Source organism: Chelonoidis abingdonii, chromosome 6 (genome assembly GCF_003597395.2).
Source record: "Chelonoidis abingdonii isolate Lonesome George chromosome 6, CheloAbing_2.0, whole genome shotgun sequence".
Taxonomy (NCBI): Eukaryota; Metazoa; Chordata; order Testudines; family Testudinidae; genus Chelonoidis; species Chelonoidis abingdonii.
The window spans coordinates 35,099,854-35,114,693 of record NC_133774.1 but is presented as its reverse complement, the minus strand read 5'-3'; the positions used below and the strand labels follow the sequence as shown (position 1 = coordinate 35,114,693).

The 14,840-nt window shown below is 35.6% G+C and overlaps 1 protein-coding gene and 1 long non-coding RNA gene across 7 annotated transcripts in view; one reads left to right on the top strand and one right to left on the bottom strand.

Annotated features, from left to right (window-relative positions):
• The window catches only part of ARL15 (ARF like GTPase 15), a 357,433-nt gene extending 347,399 nt beyond the window's left edge, over window positions 1–10,034 (top strand). For all 6 annotated transcript variants that reach the window (XM_075066944.1, XM_075066943.1, XM_075066946.1 and 3 more), the window contains one exon: window positions 6,187–10,034. In XM_075066944.1, coding sequence (XP_074923045.1) covers window positions 6,187–6,274 — 88 coding nt within the window. In that variant the 3' untranslated portion in view covers window positions 6,275–10,034. The remainder of the gene's footprint in view (window positions 1–6,186) is intronic.
• Window positions 1–14,840, bottom strand: part of LOC142046971 (uncharacterized) — a 67,408-nt gene that overhangs the window by 28,842 nt on the left and 23,726 nt on the right. The window lies entirely within an intron of this gene.

The window sequence follows — 14,840 nt, the reverse complement described above, 5'->3', positions numbered from 1 at the left end:
CACCTTATTCTCCTCCCTTTCTTTAGTCTCCGACACTTGGGTTTGCCAGTACCACGCTGCACTGTCTCTAGTACAGTCTTTCCATTCTCATTTGTCAAGCATTTTCTCTCTCTCCCTTGAAAACACTTCAGATTCTTCTAAAAAATGCAGGCAAAAGACTGAATCACTTACGATCTGGAGGTTAAGTTCAGGAGAGGAGAGTCTGGAGATTAGGAATGATAAAAAGGAGGGAGAAGAGCTTCTATTCTGTAAAGCACTGTGTAAACTGGATACTTCAAAAATGATTTGTGAAGTGCATGTATGTTTTCTCTATCTCTGTTAGTCAAAATTCACAAGCCAAAATAGTCAGCCATGGCCATAGTAGAACTTACATGAAACATTTTGAACTAGAAATGACTTTCAGAAACCCATTTGCAAAAGCTTTGGGACCTACAATTTTTGCTAAAAGCAAAATTTCAAATGCTTCATAACCATACAATGTAACCAGCAACACACAAATTTCACAACCTTTTCATAACCATTATTACCCTTCACTAGGTGTGAAGATTATGAAAACAAATGTTAGGATGGAAATGGTTCTTTTGTTTTTAACCTAGAGCAGTGTCTACCAATGCAACTGCTATTACTCAAAAATACAAAAGTTTTTCCCTTAAGCAGGATCACATTTAAAAAACAAATAAAACCTCAGTAACATGATTTCTGTCATAAAATCTTTATGCTTTGTAATTAAATGCTTTAAGTTCATCTTCACATTCACAGACTCAGAAATCAGAATGACAGTAAACTCAGCGACAGAACTTGTTACATTTATAAATTTGTTAGACATATATTTTAAGAGCACTTTAACCTCATCTCCATTGTGTGCGTGTGCACACAACAGGCAACAGTGCAGTCCAATCCAAATACAACATGTCAATCACATATTGATCTGTTCTGAATTAGTTTTAACCTTTTGAGGTAAGGAGTCTCCTATAAATGTCACTCTTGGACTGGTCATTGAAAAACAAAAATTTTGCAAGCATTGTGTTTATTTTTTCCAATCTATCAAAGTCTTTCCTTTTCCCCTCAACTGTTGGAGAGAAATTGAGACAGTCTACTACACCTACTGAGCAATGAAGCAGAATTCAAACAGCTCTGAGATTAATTTTGAGTAACTAACACAAATGAATTAAATTGCAGCAAGGGCAGTTTAGGTTGGACATTAGTAAAAACTTCCTAACTGTCAGGGTGGTTAAGCACTAGAATAAATTGCCTAGGGAGGTTGTGGAATCTCCATCACTAGGGATTTTTAAGATTTTTGAGTGCAGGGGACTGGACTAGATGACCTCTCGAGGTCCCTTCCAGTTTTGTGATTCTATGAATCTAGCAATTTTTTGAACTATTGGATTTGTCTCTGCTTATCAAAAAAAAAAAAATGGAGGGCCATATCCAGCTTTGTCTAAATCTCAAACTGTCGTGGTAACGCTGTGGTAATAGCATTCTTTCCTAAGGAAGAATTATTTCCTCAACTCTGATATTTTTGAAGGATTTCATTTGTTTTGGACATGTTTTTCAAATGATTGAAATACATTTTCACTTGGATTTCAGCCGATGCTGCAAACAAGGTTCAGCACATTTGTCTATTTCCTTGATTTTTTTTTATCTAAAAGGATACTGAAATACATTCATAGCCATCAGTACAATCAAAGCAATTTTTTTCTTGAGTTGTCCTATCTGAATATAGCACATCAGCACATTTCACTGAAATGGATTTTATGAATGGAATAGATGCACATTAGTAACGTCACATATGAAATTAACTTTGGGACCAGATACTCAGCCTGTGTACGTTGGTTTAGGACCACAATCATCATGGTATTGTGCTGATTTACACTTGCTGAGGATCTGGGCATGAATCTTTGCCAGTTTTTGCTTAATCTACATGTTGGAGAAAGCAATGTTTGAGCATTATATTTCTAGTGTATTCAAGTGGGAGAGAATAGTATTTTACAAGTTTGGGTAGGGGGGTTATTGAATATGGTATCAATACAACTTAATTTTTGCAACATGACAAGACCCCGTTGTGGGATGAAGACCTAAAATGGGGACCGCTAGAAGACGTTACAGAAGTCTTAGTGTTGTGCATTTAATTCATCATATTTCTTTCTAACCTCAGTTTTTAGAAATTTTGTAGTCCTATTGTGAATAATTTAAAATATCAGTTTGTTTAAGACAGATAATTGTATGTTGAGTGCAGCATACCTGAGGTGGGAGTTCATAGCTTTATATTCAGCTTAGAATCCTATGGACAGGAAGAGATCCTTTTCACCATTCAGGGAATAGGAGAAGACAGAAGAGCTCCCACTTTTGTCCTACTGTAATGAGAGATTGTGCAAGAACTAGGCTAGGTAGGCTGTTCACACAGTTTCAAACCCACTCAGACATTTTGGTGGTGGTTGGGTTGCATCATGCCTAGAAGAGCTGTGAAAATAGGAGCAGAGAGAAAAAATCCCTTAGGGAATAAATGAAAATGAAGGAAAAACATTGTTGAAAACAAATACAAAGAAATGAGGGGATGATGGAGGGGAGATAAGTTAGAGAGACAGAATTCCAACAGAAATGTAGACCATATATACAACATAGGGCACCTAATTATGCCAATCTAGTTTTTGAGTCACTGTCTTATCACAGATGCATAGTGCAGTCTTCTTTTTTAGTCTGAAAATATTTGTTTTTAGAATTGAATCACGTTTTGTATACATAAGAGGGCAAACGCTGGTTTGAATTACGGGAGAAATGCTTGTGTATGCAAACTAGGTTCCAAAGACTTCAAAATAGTGGAAACAGTGCCTAAAGCCCTTAACTTATTGAGGTTCATCCATTTTAGTGTGAAGATTAAATTGGATAATGCAATAACATACAATGAATTATTCTGAAGATCACGTCTATGGCAGTGTTGTTAATTATCATCCCTTTCTATATCTGGGTTAGGGACAAGTCAGCTGGCAAGCCCTTTTCTCTGTGGCTGTCCCCAGAATAGCTGCACTCCTATGGGTATTCCAAACAGCTGTTCTATGGTGTCATCAACAGAGGTTCCTACTCCAAAAGCCACTACCTAATGATCAGCTTCCTCTTATTTCAGCAGCCACCAAGATTTGGATTCTGTGGCTGTGGATATTTTGGAACATTGATCAGCCTCACAGAGACAGAATATTTGTGCCAGACTGTTAATTTAATTTCTATATTTTATTTACATACCAAGAAATAAAAAAACCAAAAAGAATGGGATTTTAAATTTTTGTCAAGAAAACAATTTTTCCTATACCAGTTTACCAAGGGAATTTTGCCCTGTTTTATTACTCAACTATTGACTTTGTTTTGGAACATACTGTCACTGAAATGTACAAAATGATTTTAGGCTACATCTTGACAACAGTATGACCTGGTAAGTGGTTGTTCCTTTTGCTCTAAGTTGCATGAAAACTAACCTGCTAGTGTGCTTGGTGCATTTTCATATATTGTAAATTTTAAAGCTTAAGCTCAAGGACTGCATCGTTAAAATGCAATTACCTTTTGATAATCAGCCTTGGTTGCCCTTATTTCAAGCATTAAGTATAAATAGGTTTGTAAATTAAGACTTGTATGTAATCAGTGGGGCAGATGGCAGTGGTCTACCAGTAGGGGGGGTGTATGGTAGGCATTCTGTAAATTAGAGGTCTGAAAATCTCAGGTTACTCGCCCATATTTGTCAGCTTAACACCAGCAGGGTCCTTTTATCAAGTGGTTATAGTGAAACCTTGATTTGTTATGTTTTTGTACAGCTTTCACTTCCTCTCCATACTTAGCATTCAAAGTGTATAAATGTTGACCTAAATTGACCTTTAGTATAATTTTTACTATATGAAAGACTTCAAGATACATACCTTCACTAGATTACTGTATATTCTAACGATTTACCACACTGACATATAGATTTAATAATAATGATATGAAATAGGTATCCTAATAATATTAAAAATTCAGTTCCAAAATCCTTAATTGTCTCAAGATTTTAAGCAATTTTTGCAATGTTATTGCAAATTTTGAACTTGTACCACTGGTGATAATTTTAATAACATTTTACACAAAGGGAAAGCACAGTAAATAATGGTTTGGTAACTGCTGTTCATAGGTAAGTATTCCTACACTTTTATCTACTCTTGATTTTACATCATCTTTCTAGGTTATTTCCAGCCTGAGTCTGCATTGTTTAACAAATCTTGGTTTGACTATTTCTGAGCTGAGATAGGCAGCTGTTCCCACTTCTTTATTTAAATAGAAATATCAACTTTTCTGATAACTATGATCAAGATCCCTAGTAATGCAGTTACCTTTATAGATAATTGTAGATAAGTAATCTCTCCTACCTCACTGTAATATTTTTAATATAGGCTTCTGTCTAGCACTTCATCTAAATATCTTGTCACAACAGTACATACATTTAATAAAATTGCTACAGATTTCTAGTATTTAAATAAGTTACCAGCTAAAGAAAACAATTGTAGGGGAATTTTGAAAAGCTTCAAGGAGAATGTACAGCTTGTTTAGTCTTTAGAAGATTTAGTTTAATGAGTACAGAATCTAGTGCTCTGGGACTTCTGATACCTTATTGTGGTCTCTGATTGCTACCGCAATACAAATAAAAATAATAATTACTATTATTGTGCATGCTTGTGGCTATTTTTGAGAGTGGAAAGTTAATATTTCTTGCAAAAACATTCCTCAGTACATGAATGTTCAGAGTAAACTTTGTAAGGACAAAATATTTCTATTCGTTTGTCGACAATAGCAAACATTGATGCATGTAATTGCAGTTATGATAAAAGTCCATTTGACATGTCAGGCATTAGTAGGTTTTCTGGATCAAATACTGACTAAGGAAAAAATATGCTGGAATTTTCCTTGACAAACACACTTAATGAAATCCATTCATCAAAATAGTCTGAAAAGTACCACCTATTATACCTCTTTTTTTTCTTTCTGAAAAAAGACCAAGAAATGAATTGAGCCTATTTTTTTTCTTGATAATTTATTTAAACCACAATGAGACTATTGTGTTTAAAAAAAGTAAAAAGAAGTGTTTCAGTGAGTTTGAGAAGAATAACCAACATATACCTGGCTTTCTTTACTTGTCTATAAGTGTTTCCTGCTTTATGGCATGAATGTCAATGAAATCTTTACTAGGGGCTACATCTTCCCAAATATTTTCTGTCAAGTATTTTGATACTCTTAACATTTGTCATTAAAAGTTGTATTTACATTTTTTTGCTATATGATTAGTGTAGAAATACCACGGTGAGATTTAATTTAGTCAGAAAGGTTAACAGCTTAACTGTCATTGAAAACCACTGATATAGAATAATCTTTTCTGATTTGCAGCCCCTTTAAAAAAATTTTGAAAGGCAGGGCAGACCCCTTCGGAAAATGTGACATAGTCTGTGGACCCACATGAGTCCATGGACCACAGGTTGAAAACCACTGTTCTATAGTAATAATACTAATGTTTAATTTTATTGTGCCAAGAATATGCTATGTGCCAATCAGAGACAGACAGACAGCATGTCTCACACATAATACACATTGTTACCTTGATCACATTAATATCCTAGTCTTCACTGTATAGCTACAAATGAGTCAACTGGTTGTGTAAGTCGTTTGCATCTGGCATTCTGTTGCTTGAGGTTCTCTGCTGTAATTTACCATTGAATCAAGTACGTAAGTTTGGGGAATTTTTTGACAGTTAAATTTGCGTGTATTACATATTTTGGTTGATCAGGTAGTTACAGATGTTTACCAATAATAATATGGTGCAGCATGTCATGAGGTTGATTTTAAAGCACAAGCCCAGCTGTTTATAAAGTTGCTTGCTGTTATTTTTTTGAACACTTGCTTAATATACTTTACTCTATGCCTTAAGTGCATATAATTCTTTCTCAGACCTCCCATGCAGTTAAATGTATTGGTAGAACGGTGGCTTGCAAAGCAGGTCACTCACCCCTAAAGAAGACACTTTTCGGTCACAACGTATAACCTGTAGTATAAGAACAGCTGTGGGATGTGATTCTAAAAATGTGTCCTCTGGGTTTTTTCCACATTTTATTTTCATGAGACCAGCTGTAATATGAAAGAAATGCTAATTTTTCCTCTTTTTTACTTTTTTAAAAATAGATCAAAAAATATTTTGAACTTGAACCACTTGCACGAGGAAAGCGCTGGATTCTTAAACCCTGCTCCCTGGATGATATGGAAGCAGTAAAAGACAGCTTCACCCTTCTGATAAATTTGCTGGAAGAGAGAGAGCTTGAGCCTTCAAGAATGTGAAAAGCTAGGAAAGAGGACTGCTTCTCCAATCATCATTGTACCTGTTTGTTCTGCTCTCAGCTTAATTATGATTTGGTATCAAGACTGCATTGCATCTTACAGTAAATATAAACTTTCATTTAGTGCAGATCTGTTTGTTAAAATAAATGTGCTGTAAATTGGGTTTATGATTATTCCGGTTAAGTCATCACACTACTGAAATATAGGGAGTTACTCTTCATTTACCACTAATTCTGCTCACTGCATGTTTTCTCCCTGCATTATCATAAAAATATACTTGATACGGAATTCTGCATGCACAAAGTCACAATCTGTAAAGGTTGAAAAAAAATACCACCATGTTTTCTGAAAAGTAAGTGTCATAAGAATTTGTGGATATTACTTTGTGTGTTAGCTAGTTTGCTGACCCCAAGGACTATCTGGAAAGGACGGCCACTGAGAGTACCCGTAAATCATCTTACAAGCAAGGAAATGTCTTGATGCAAAGTCTAGTCTGAAGTCTTGCTGAATGAAAATACAAATACCTTGCTGGTTGATTACTATTCTAACTATTAACTCTTTCAAAGGCACAAGCAGTGAAGTTAGTGGGAGTAAGGGGAAATAAGACACAAACACAGTGCACATATCTGCATTTGCTATGGATTTTGGATTATCTAGAATATAAAAACAGCTTGCATAAAATTGCAGCTACAACTTAAGTAGATAATATTTGTTAAAAAATTAAATGGGTTGAATAAAATAAAGTTTACCTGTTTTTTTTAGTGATTATGATTAAAGAGCAGCAAGAGTATATGTATTTTAACTCAGATGTGGATGCATGCTGGATAAATAGCATGACGTGTGACATTTCAATTAAGAGATCTCCTGTATCTCTCACTCAAAATAGTGTTGTTATCACAACTGTGCTCCTACCTCTATACTATAGTTAAGGGTCTGCCAATATCTGTTATAAACCCCTATTTTCAGGACTTTAAAAAAAGCCTTCAGAAATTTGATAAGAACTGAATGTTAGTAAAAAGTTTATTATCAGAACCACAGTTTTGAACAAATTTGGAAAAAATCCGTTCAGTTCAAGGAATGCAATACATATTCCACCCCTGAGCCCCAGGTTTGCAGCGTTTGCATGCCTTTTGGCAGTTTTAAAATGATATAAATCAGTTTGGTTTTCAAATGAGCGTCTTGGTTCATTGATTCATAATAAAACCAGATATCACAACAGGGTGTAGAAATCAGTAGATGTTTGGTACATACCTTGTGTGTTGTTCATCATCCACTGATATCCTGCTTGATGCATACCCTGCAATGGCATGTTGAGGGTATAGAAATCCATCTTGATTCTGTGTTTCAGGTTTTGGAAAATCTTCTTAAACTACTTTTCAGAGCTTTATGCAACATGTCTTTTCACTCTGAAGATTCATTTATTTAAGTTTATTATAGTTTATAACTAGTTTGAGGATAAGAAAAAATAGTGAGGGAGAGCCTATAAAAGGTGGTTCTCTATTTGTAATGTACTCTTTGTTAAATTAACTGGTTTCTATAACTTTTACCTTTTTAAGTTTCTTTGAACTATTTGGATCACTTCTTGCCTCACTTGTGAACTTCCCTGAGGCCCACTTCAATATAAGTGTCTGGCCTGGTAGAGGCTACTTCAACTCACTTCCTATAATCAAAACTAAGTGGGGGTTCCTAAGTAGCTTCTGAATTATTTGTGTAATAGAAACTGAGAGCTGAAAGTGACCAGAGCGCTAGAATCTGCTGGATAGAGAGCATCTGGGCTCACTGACACTTTCCTCTCCCTCTCTTCCCCTATCTTTGTATTTCTTATCCATGTGCTGTCCCAAGGCATCTCTTCTGCAGATACTCAGGAACTTAAACTGTTCATGTTACTCAAAACGAGCTCCCAATTCTCCTTCTATGAATTGGTAGCACGCTTGCTGCCCCTCAGGTACTGCTGTGCACTTTGAGTATGCTCCCTGCACCTGAACTAAATAGGAATTGGGATCTGGTTTTTTAGAGCTTCCAATTCATCCTTTCAGGTAACACAAACAATTTAAAGTTCTCAAGCATCTGCAAAAGAAGCTGTTTGGAGGAGGATGAGCGTAAGAAGGGAGGACGGGCTGCACGCAAAAGGGAAGCCTGCTCTGAGGGCAAGAGGAAGGGAAAAGGAAGCATTCTAAACTTTAGCTGCTTTTCAGTTTAAAATTAGAGAATGGGAGGAACAATCTTTTTACTATTTTCTGCCCTGTGGCCCATATTAGATGTAATTAATTAAATTCACAGCAGGTGTAAATGAGACCAACTCCACTTACATCTTACTGTTGGTGTAAATTAGTGAATTTAATGCAAAGGTCATAGGGAGTTTGATATTAGTTTGGTCATGAGATCTCAGCTATGCACTGTTGGAAAGTGCTACATAGCAGTGATATCAAGAAGGCCCAACTAGCCAATCAGAATGTGGCTTTAGCCATACTCTCTTATACAGTATATTAGGAACTTTTGATGTTTAATTCTTTTCTTTAGGAAAACGTGAACTGCACAGGAGCAGTGAATTTTTTTGTAATGATTTTTAATTTGCATATTCTTAGTAATCACTCTATACTACAGGTTGAAACAATACCTTGTGACTGTTAAAGGATTCAAGAAAGGTGTTTTAACATTACTTTGAATATGGTTCTGTTTGTGAATGGATTGTAATGGATTTGTAGATCTTTTAAATGTTTAAACACTTTCACCTTTTTTATGGAGGGATTAAAAAATTCATAGCAGTTCATGTCACACTTTCTTTATCTAAAGTGTTCTTGAATATTCTTAATACAGAATCTGTGAACACCACACAATGTTTATTCAGATGACCAATCTCAATTACTGTTTTCTCTTCCTGTGCATTCATCGTTTAGATTAAATAAATTCAATCACTAGGAATGAGCTAAGTTCCATGCAACTTCATTAAACAGTGAATATTGTCTTTTTAAAAAAAAGATATTGTGGTTTAATGTTCTTAAGCCATCTGTTAAATTACTTTCTGGGTGTGTGTTTGTGTGTGTGTGTGTGTGTGTGTGTGGATGTGCCCACACTGGGCGGCTTCTCAGACCTATGTCTGTCTGCAGTGTTTCAGCACTCAGAATAAAAACATTATCAATCAGTATCCAACAACAGCTGTTCTTGACATGCTTCTGTCTGACGCCTAATGTTTTACGACTGGCCTCCTTTGTCTAGGAGTTCTGAGCTGGTCATCTTGTTGCTTCCATGTTATGTCCCGTGCTTGTATGAACAGAATTTGCAGTGGTTTTGGAAATCCTTGTTAGTGTTTTTGATAGTCTTTCTTGCTGTATAATGTGTGATGTGTCTTAGTTTGCATATTCAAACGTGCTGTACAGAAATCTGTGATGTATTATTTCATTTACTTTCTGGCGTTTCATTATATTTATAGAAGTTACAGATTTTTGTACCTTATTAGCTACTACAGTTGCCTTTTTGTAATGGCAATTAATTTATATTACAAAAGTTTGTATCTTTTCTGTAATTGAATATTGGTTGATAGTTAAATGTCATATTATCCTGACTTTATACTAAAAATACATCATCTAGACTTAGTAGTTGACCCATTCATATAGGCAACTGCAAGACCAGAGGAACTTGTACTGTCTGATTTATACATTATTTCCACATGAAAATAAACACTGAGTAGAACTGAAGTGGTCAGCTTGAATCTTTTCAATATTCATTTTTGGAAGTACATTTTTCACTACCTTGAAACAGATTTTCAAAATACATACTTTGGGGTCAAAACTAATGATTAATTTGGAATAATGTGACATATATATGCATAATATAAATATTCAATTGATATTTCTAGCTGGTTTATTTTCTTAGTGAGTTTTGCTATTTCAGAAATGTTTTTAAAATATACTGTGGAATTATAGCAGGACTACAAATGGAAATGGTTCCTAGTAATACAATTACTTCAGAAGCTCAGACTGAGAAACAAATACTTATGTAACTAAGTGAAGATTTTAAATAGAACTGCGACATTACTATATGGTGCATGTACTGAGGAGAACACCTTCAAAGTGTAAACAAATAAACTTATTCCAAGGAGTGCAGTGGAAGAAAAATAACCCCCCAGAAAGTTTTGGACTCCAGTGCAACATTATCTTGTCTCATACTGTTTGAGTGTACAAAATGCCAGCAAAACAAAGCTGTTAAGCAACTGATTGAGATACAGCGTTGGTCAGGCTGGCTACACGTTTCTGGTTTAGTTTCCAAAGTAGGCAGTTATAACTTATCAAGACTAGGATGGAATTAGAAGGTTTGAAAACTAATAGTGTTTTCTTCATGCTTTGTTTTCATATTCACAGATTAATGGAAATCTAATAATAATGCTTCATTTAATAGAACTTCAAAGAATTTTCATTAGTTTATTAGCCCCTTGACCTGATAGTACAAACAAATTAGAACATCTGTGTGTCTGGAGTATTGCATTAGCCAGCCAAACCACTAGGCTAACAATGGGGGAGGGAGAGAGTGCTTTATGCCATGCAAAAACATAGGATCTATCCCTCAACTACCTCCTGAAGTTGGACTGGACCTTGAAAGGCAGATAGGGCCACTGTGCTCTGTGATGTGGTGATAGAGCACATCATTTCCTTTCCCAACCTCGTAAACCACCACGTAAAGTGAATAACTTCCATCTATTGAAGGTCAGGCTAGATTTAGCTAAATGTTCTGAGACTGCTGAGCTCCATTATGGCTACATTTAATATAAATTAAAATTATAACAATAAGAAAAGAAAAAAAGCATTGTCTCCAATGCAGTTACGGATTCACAGAAGTTCATATAAAAATGTAACATTTGTTTCTTGATATCTTTGCATGGGAAATATGCAGAGCAATCTTCTTTGTAAAATAGGAATTTGCAATGAGTACACTGATTTCCTCTGCTTACTGTTACTCTTAGAAATGTCCTTGCTTTTACAGTCCAGAAAGGGACAGAGTCAAATGAAAACACAAAACCCCTTTTCAAATAAGGAAAGGGCATGACAGTGGACGGGAGTGTTTTTAATCATTTGGTTGGCAAGCCTAGCAATGTGTAAATCATAAACACTTTAGAAATTCTATTCAGTAAAGCAGTCAAAGGTTTGGAATATTTAGAGAAAACTAAGAATTTTGGGTTGCAGAAGAGGGGTGATGTCTGGTTCATGTCATTAACTTGTTGCTACTATGGAAATAGAGTGAAATATTGTCCAAATATATCCTATTTTATAAGGAGGATCTTTGTAACATTTTATACATTAGAAATTGGAAGTTTTACATGTGGAAAACATTATTTTCCTAATTTATTGAAACTTGCTAACCTACTATAAAACTGATACATGAATCTTGAAGACGTTTTCTTTCACAAAATGTATACAATTGCAGGATTAAATTGATTCCAATATTAAAATGCATTATATATTACAAAATAAAACTAATGACAAAGAATTATCTTTACCCTTTTATATCAGCCTACTTAAACTGGCGGGGGGAAATAGTCCATCTCTATTACTATGAAACATATGCTGAATACATTACATTTGAACAGGCAATGGAAAGAACGTACATCTATTAAACAAAACAATGTAAAAATCATACATTTGTAAATGTACTATGAGGGATTTCACTCAGTTTAGAGCCAAGATTGGTTTTACTTTTAGTCAGTTATTAATGGGTGGAATGCTGAATCATGGAAATCCCAAGAGAAGGATTCTTGTACAGTCGAAATAGTATCAATACTCTGCCTCATCACAAAGAAGTTTGCAGAATGAGCTGCAGCATGACTTGCATGCACAGCCATAAAAAACAAACATGAATTTAAAGCTAATCACCCAGCAGAGTAGCTAGTATTTTAACAACATGGCAGTATTGGATTTGCAAGGTTGATGATTTTTCAGTTTTAAAAAGGCATTTCTTTATAATTTTATTGTAAATTGCATTTTGGGCCTGTCAGCTTTGACGTGGTCCTTATAAAATAATAGTTCATGCTGTGAATTGGAATTGTCACTCAATTTCTATACAAGTATTTCTAAATCCATTTCTGGCCAGTGGCATGCTAACTTCCTTAACTTCTTGAGGTCTTAGATCTACCCTCCACTACATAATGCACATCTGTATTTTTTCAGAACTAACTACTGTCCTCACACACACAAGTGTGATAGCTGCTATACATAAGATAAAAGTGATTAACACCAGGGATCTAGGTAGGATCAGGCCCCCAAATTAACTCTTGATCCCAACTTTAAGAAAATTGTAGTGTAGTTTTCTAGTTTGTTTTGAAAGGACAAGTTTCCATTATTAACAAAACTATATCAATGCTATTTCATTTAAAAAGTCCATGTAACACACGCACAGTACTTCTTCAGGGGACCCCCCTGCATTGCAGTATGTGAAGGGAACTGACCTTGTCATGCTTGTCATTTAGGCTGTCTAAAGTTACTGTATTTGTGGAATTGCTTTTCTGTTTAAGAATATTTAAATGTACATGCAGTCCCTGCATTCCATCCTGTTGTTCCAAAAAGGAAAAGCTTGATAGACATTGACTGCTAAAAAGGTAAATCAACAGAATAACAATCTTTTTCTTAATCAACTATTGCTAAAATGCAGTGCATGCTAACCAGAAAGACTTGTTCCTCCTTCGTTTACACTTGCTTGTCAATGTCTGCTCTCCCCAAGGTCAGTGACACCAGTGCTAATTAAAGTAGCTAATCATACTTTGGAAGATAGTAGATCTTTTGTGCCAAGCTGCCCAGATGTCACTATGCAGAATAGTTCATAGTTTGCCCCATTACCTCTACGAGCATGACCTTTTGTTTACAGTAAATACAGTACCATAAGCCTGGTAAAGTCATCACATACATTAAAGGTATTAGGCACGTTTATCTCACATTCCTATCTATTAGCTTCTTCCACAATTAACATGATCCACAGCTGAAAAAATAATTAAAGCTGTCAGTGATAAACGGGGTGAAATTGTCAACCCAGGAAATGGCAATAATACGTATAAACGATATTGCAAACGTTTATCTAAAGGTATTGGGATAGTACTGTGAATTTTATTAATCAAGGTGCTTTAATTCGATTCATATCTGAATGAAACTCTTAATACGGTTCTGTATAAAAGTAAACAACTCAATATTTTAGTGGAAAGTTTTTTGTTTTGATTGCTTTATATCCTTTTCTGTGATAGTTACCGTACAAACTGAGTACCTAATATTCTTGGAAGTCTGTAGCAGAGCCAGAAATAATCCCAAATCTCCTAGCTCTGAGACTGAGCTACAAGATTATCCCCCTTCCCTTCCTGCTCTGCATAGACCGTGAAAATAGGATTTCTTAGCTTCCTGCTGGTAGTGGCCTCCTGAGCGTGGGCCCAACCTCTGAGATTAGGATCTGAATTTTTCCACTGTTTAGGATGTATGGATCTGCTGAGATTTGGATTCAGGCACATCTCTACTGAGACATGATGGCAGCATGAGAGCTTAGCATAACAGATTGTAAATAAGCTTCTTGCCTGCTCTTAAAACTTGCTTTAACCTCAAAGGATCTTTAATATTGAGACTTCATGATCCTTTGGTATGCTCATACATTATTATTAATCTATTGACCAGGCCGTTAAAGAAATCACATACTATGGTGAACAAAAATATTTGTTATTTTTCCTATAAAGGCGGTAAGAAATAATCCAGCACAGCTGTTTTGGTGAGGGGCTAGGTGGTCTGCTGATTCCTGCTATGCTGGTAATTCATAAGAGTTTCAGCAGTCACTGTGTTGCTATCACCTTTTCATGTCAGCCAAATCCACCAGAACAGAAGAAAAACTTAGCCTCATTTGAGACTGGCCTTTTATTTTCTGAGATTCAGGTGGTGGTGGTGGTGGTGCTACGTAGGTTCAACCAGATGACTTTTGGGAACGATGTCATATTTTACCTGGCTACTTAAAGCTAAGTCCATTGATGATAGATATTTTCAGTTACTTTCTTTACCTTCAATTCCTGCCCACACTTGAATGTTCAGAAGTATGGCTCTTCCTTTAATAAAAGTACTGTCAATAGTAACGCCTTCACATACTATTTCTTCTCTGTAAGCATCTGAGGGGGAGGATTAAAGGAGGTGGCTAGACAGCTCCAAATATACCTGGATAAGATTACATTTATTTTTTATTCATTTATTTGTCCCTCTCCCAAAGGACTGCTTAACTGGGAACAGTACAGACACCACCCAACTCTCCAACAAAATTAACCAGCAGAAAATTAATAGATGTCCATCCTATCTATTCCATCCCTGAGAGGAGACAACTAGGGACAAGCCTCAATATAACTGCTGATCATGGGATGGGTAGGGAGTTGTCATAAATGGATAGGTAAGGTAAGGGTTAAGTTTCTTTTACCTGAAAAGGGTAACCGAACACCTGACCAGAGGACCAATCAGAGAACTGGATTGTTTAAAGTCAGGGGCGGGAATTTGTATACT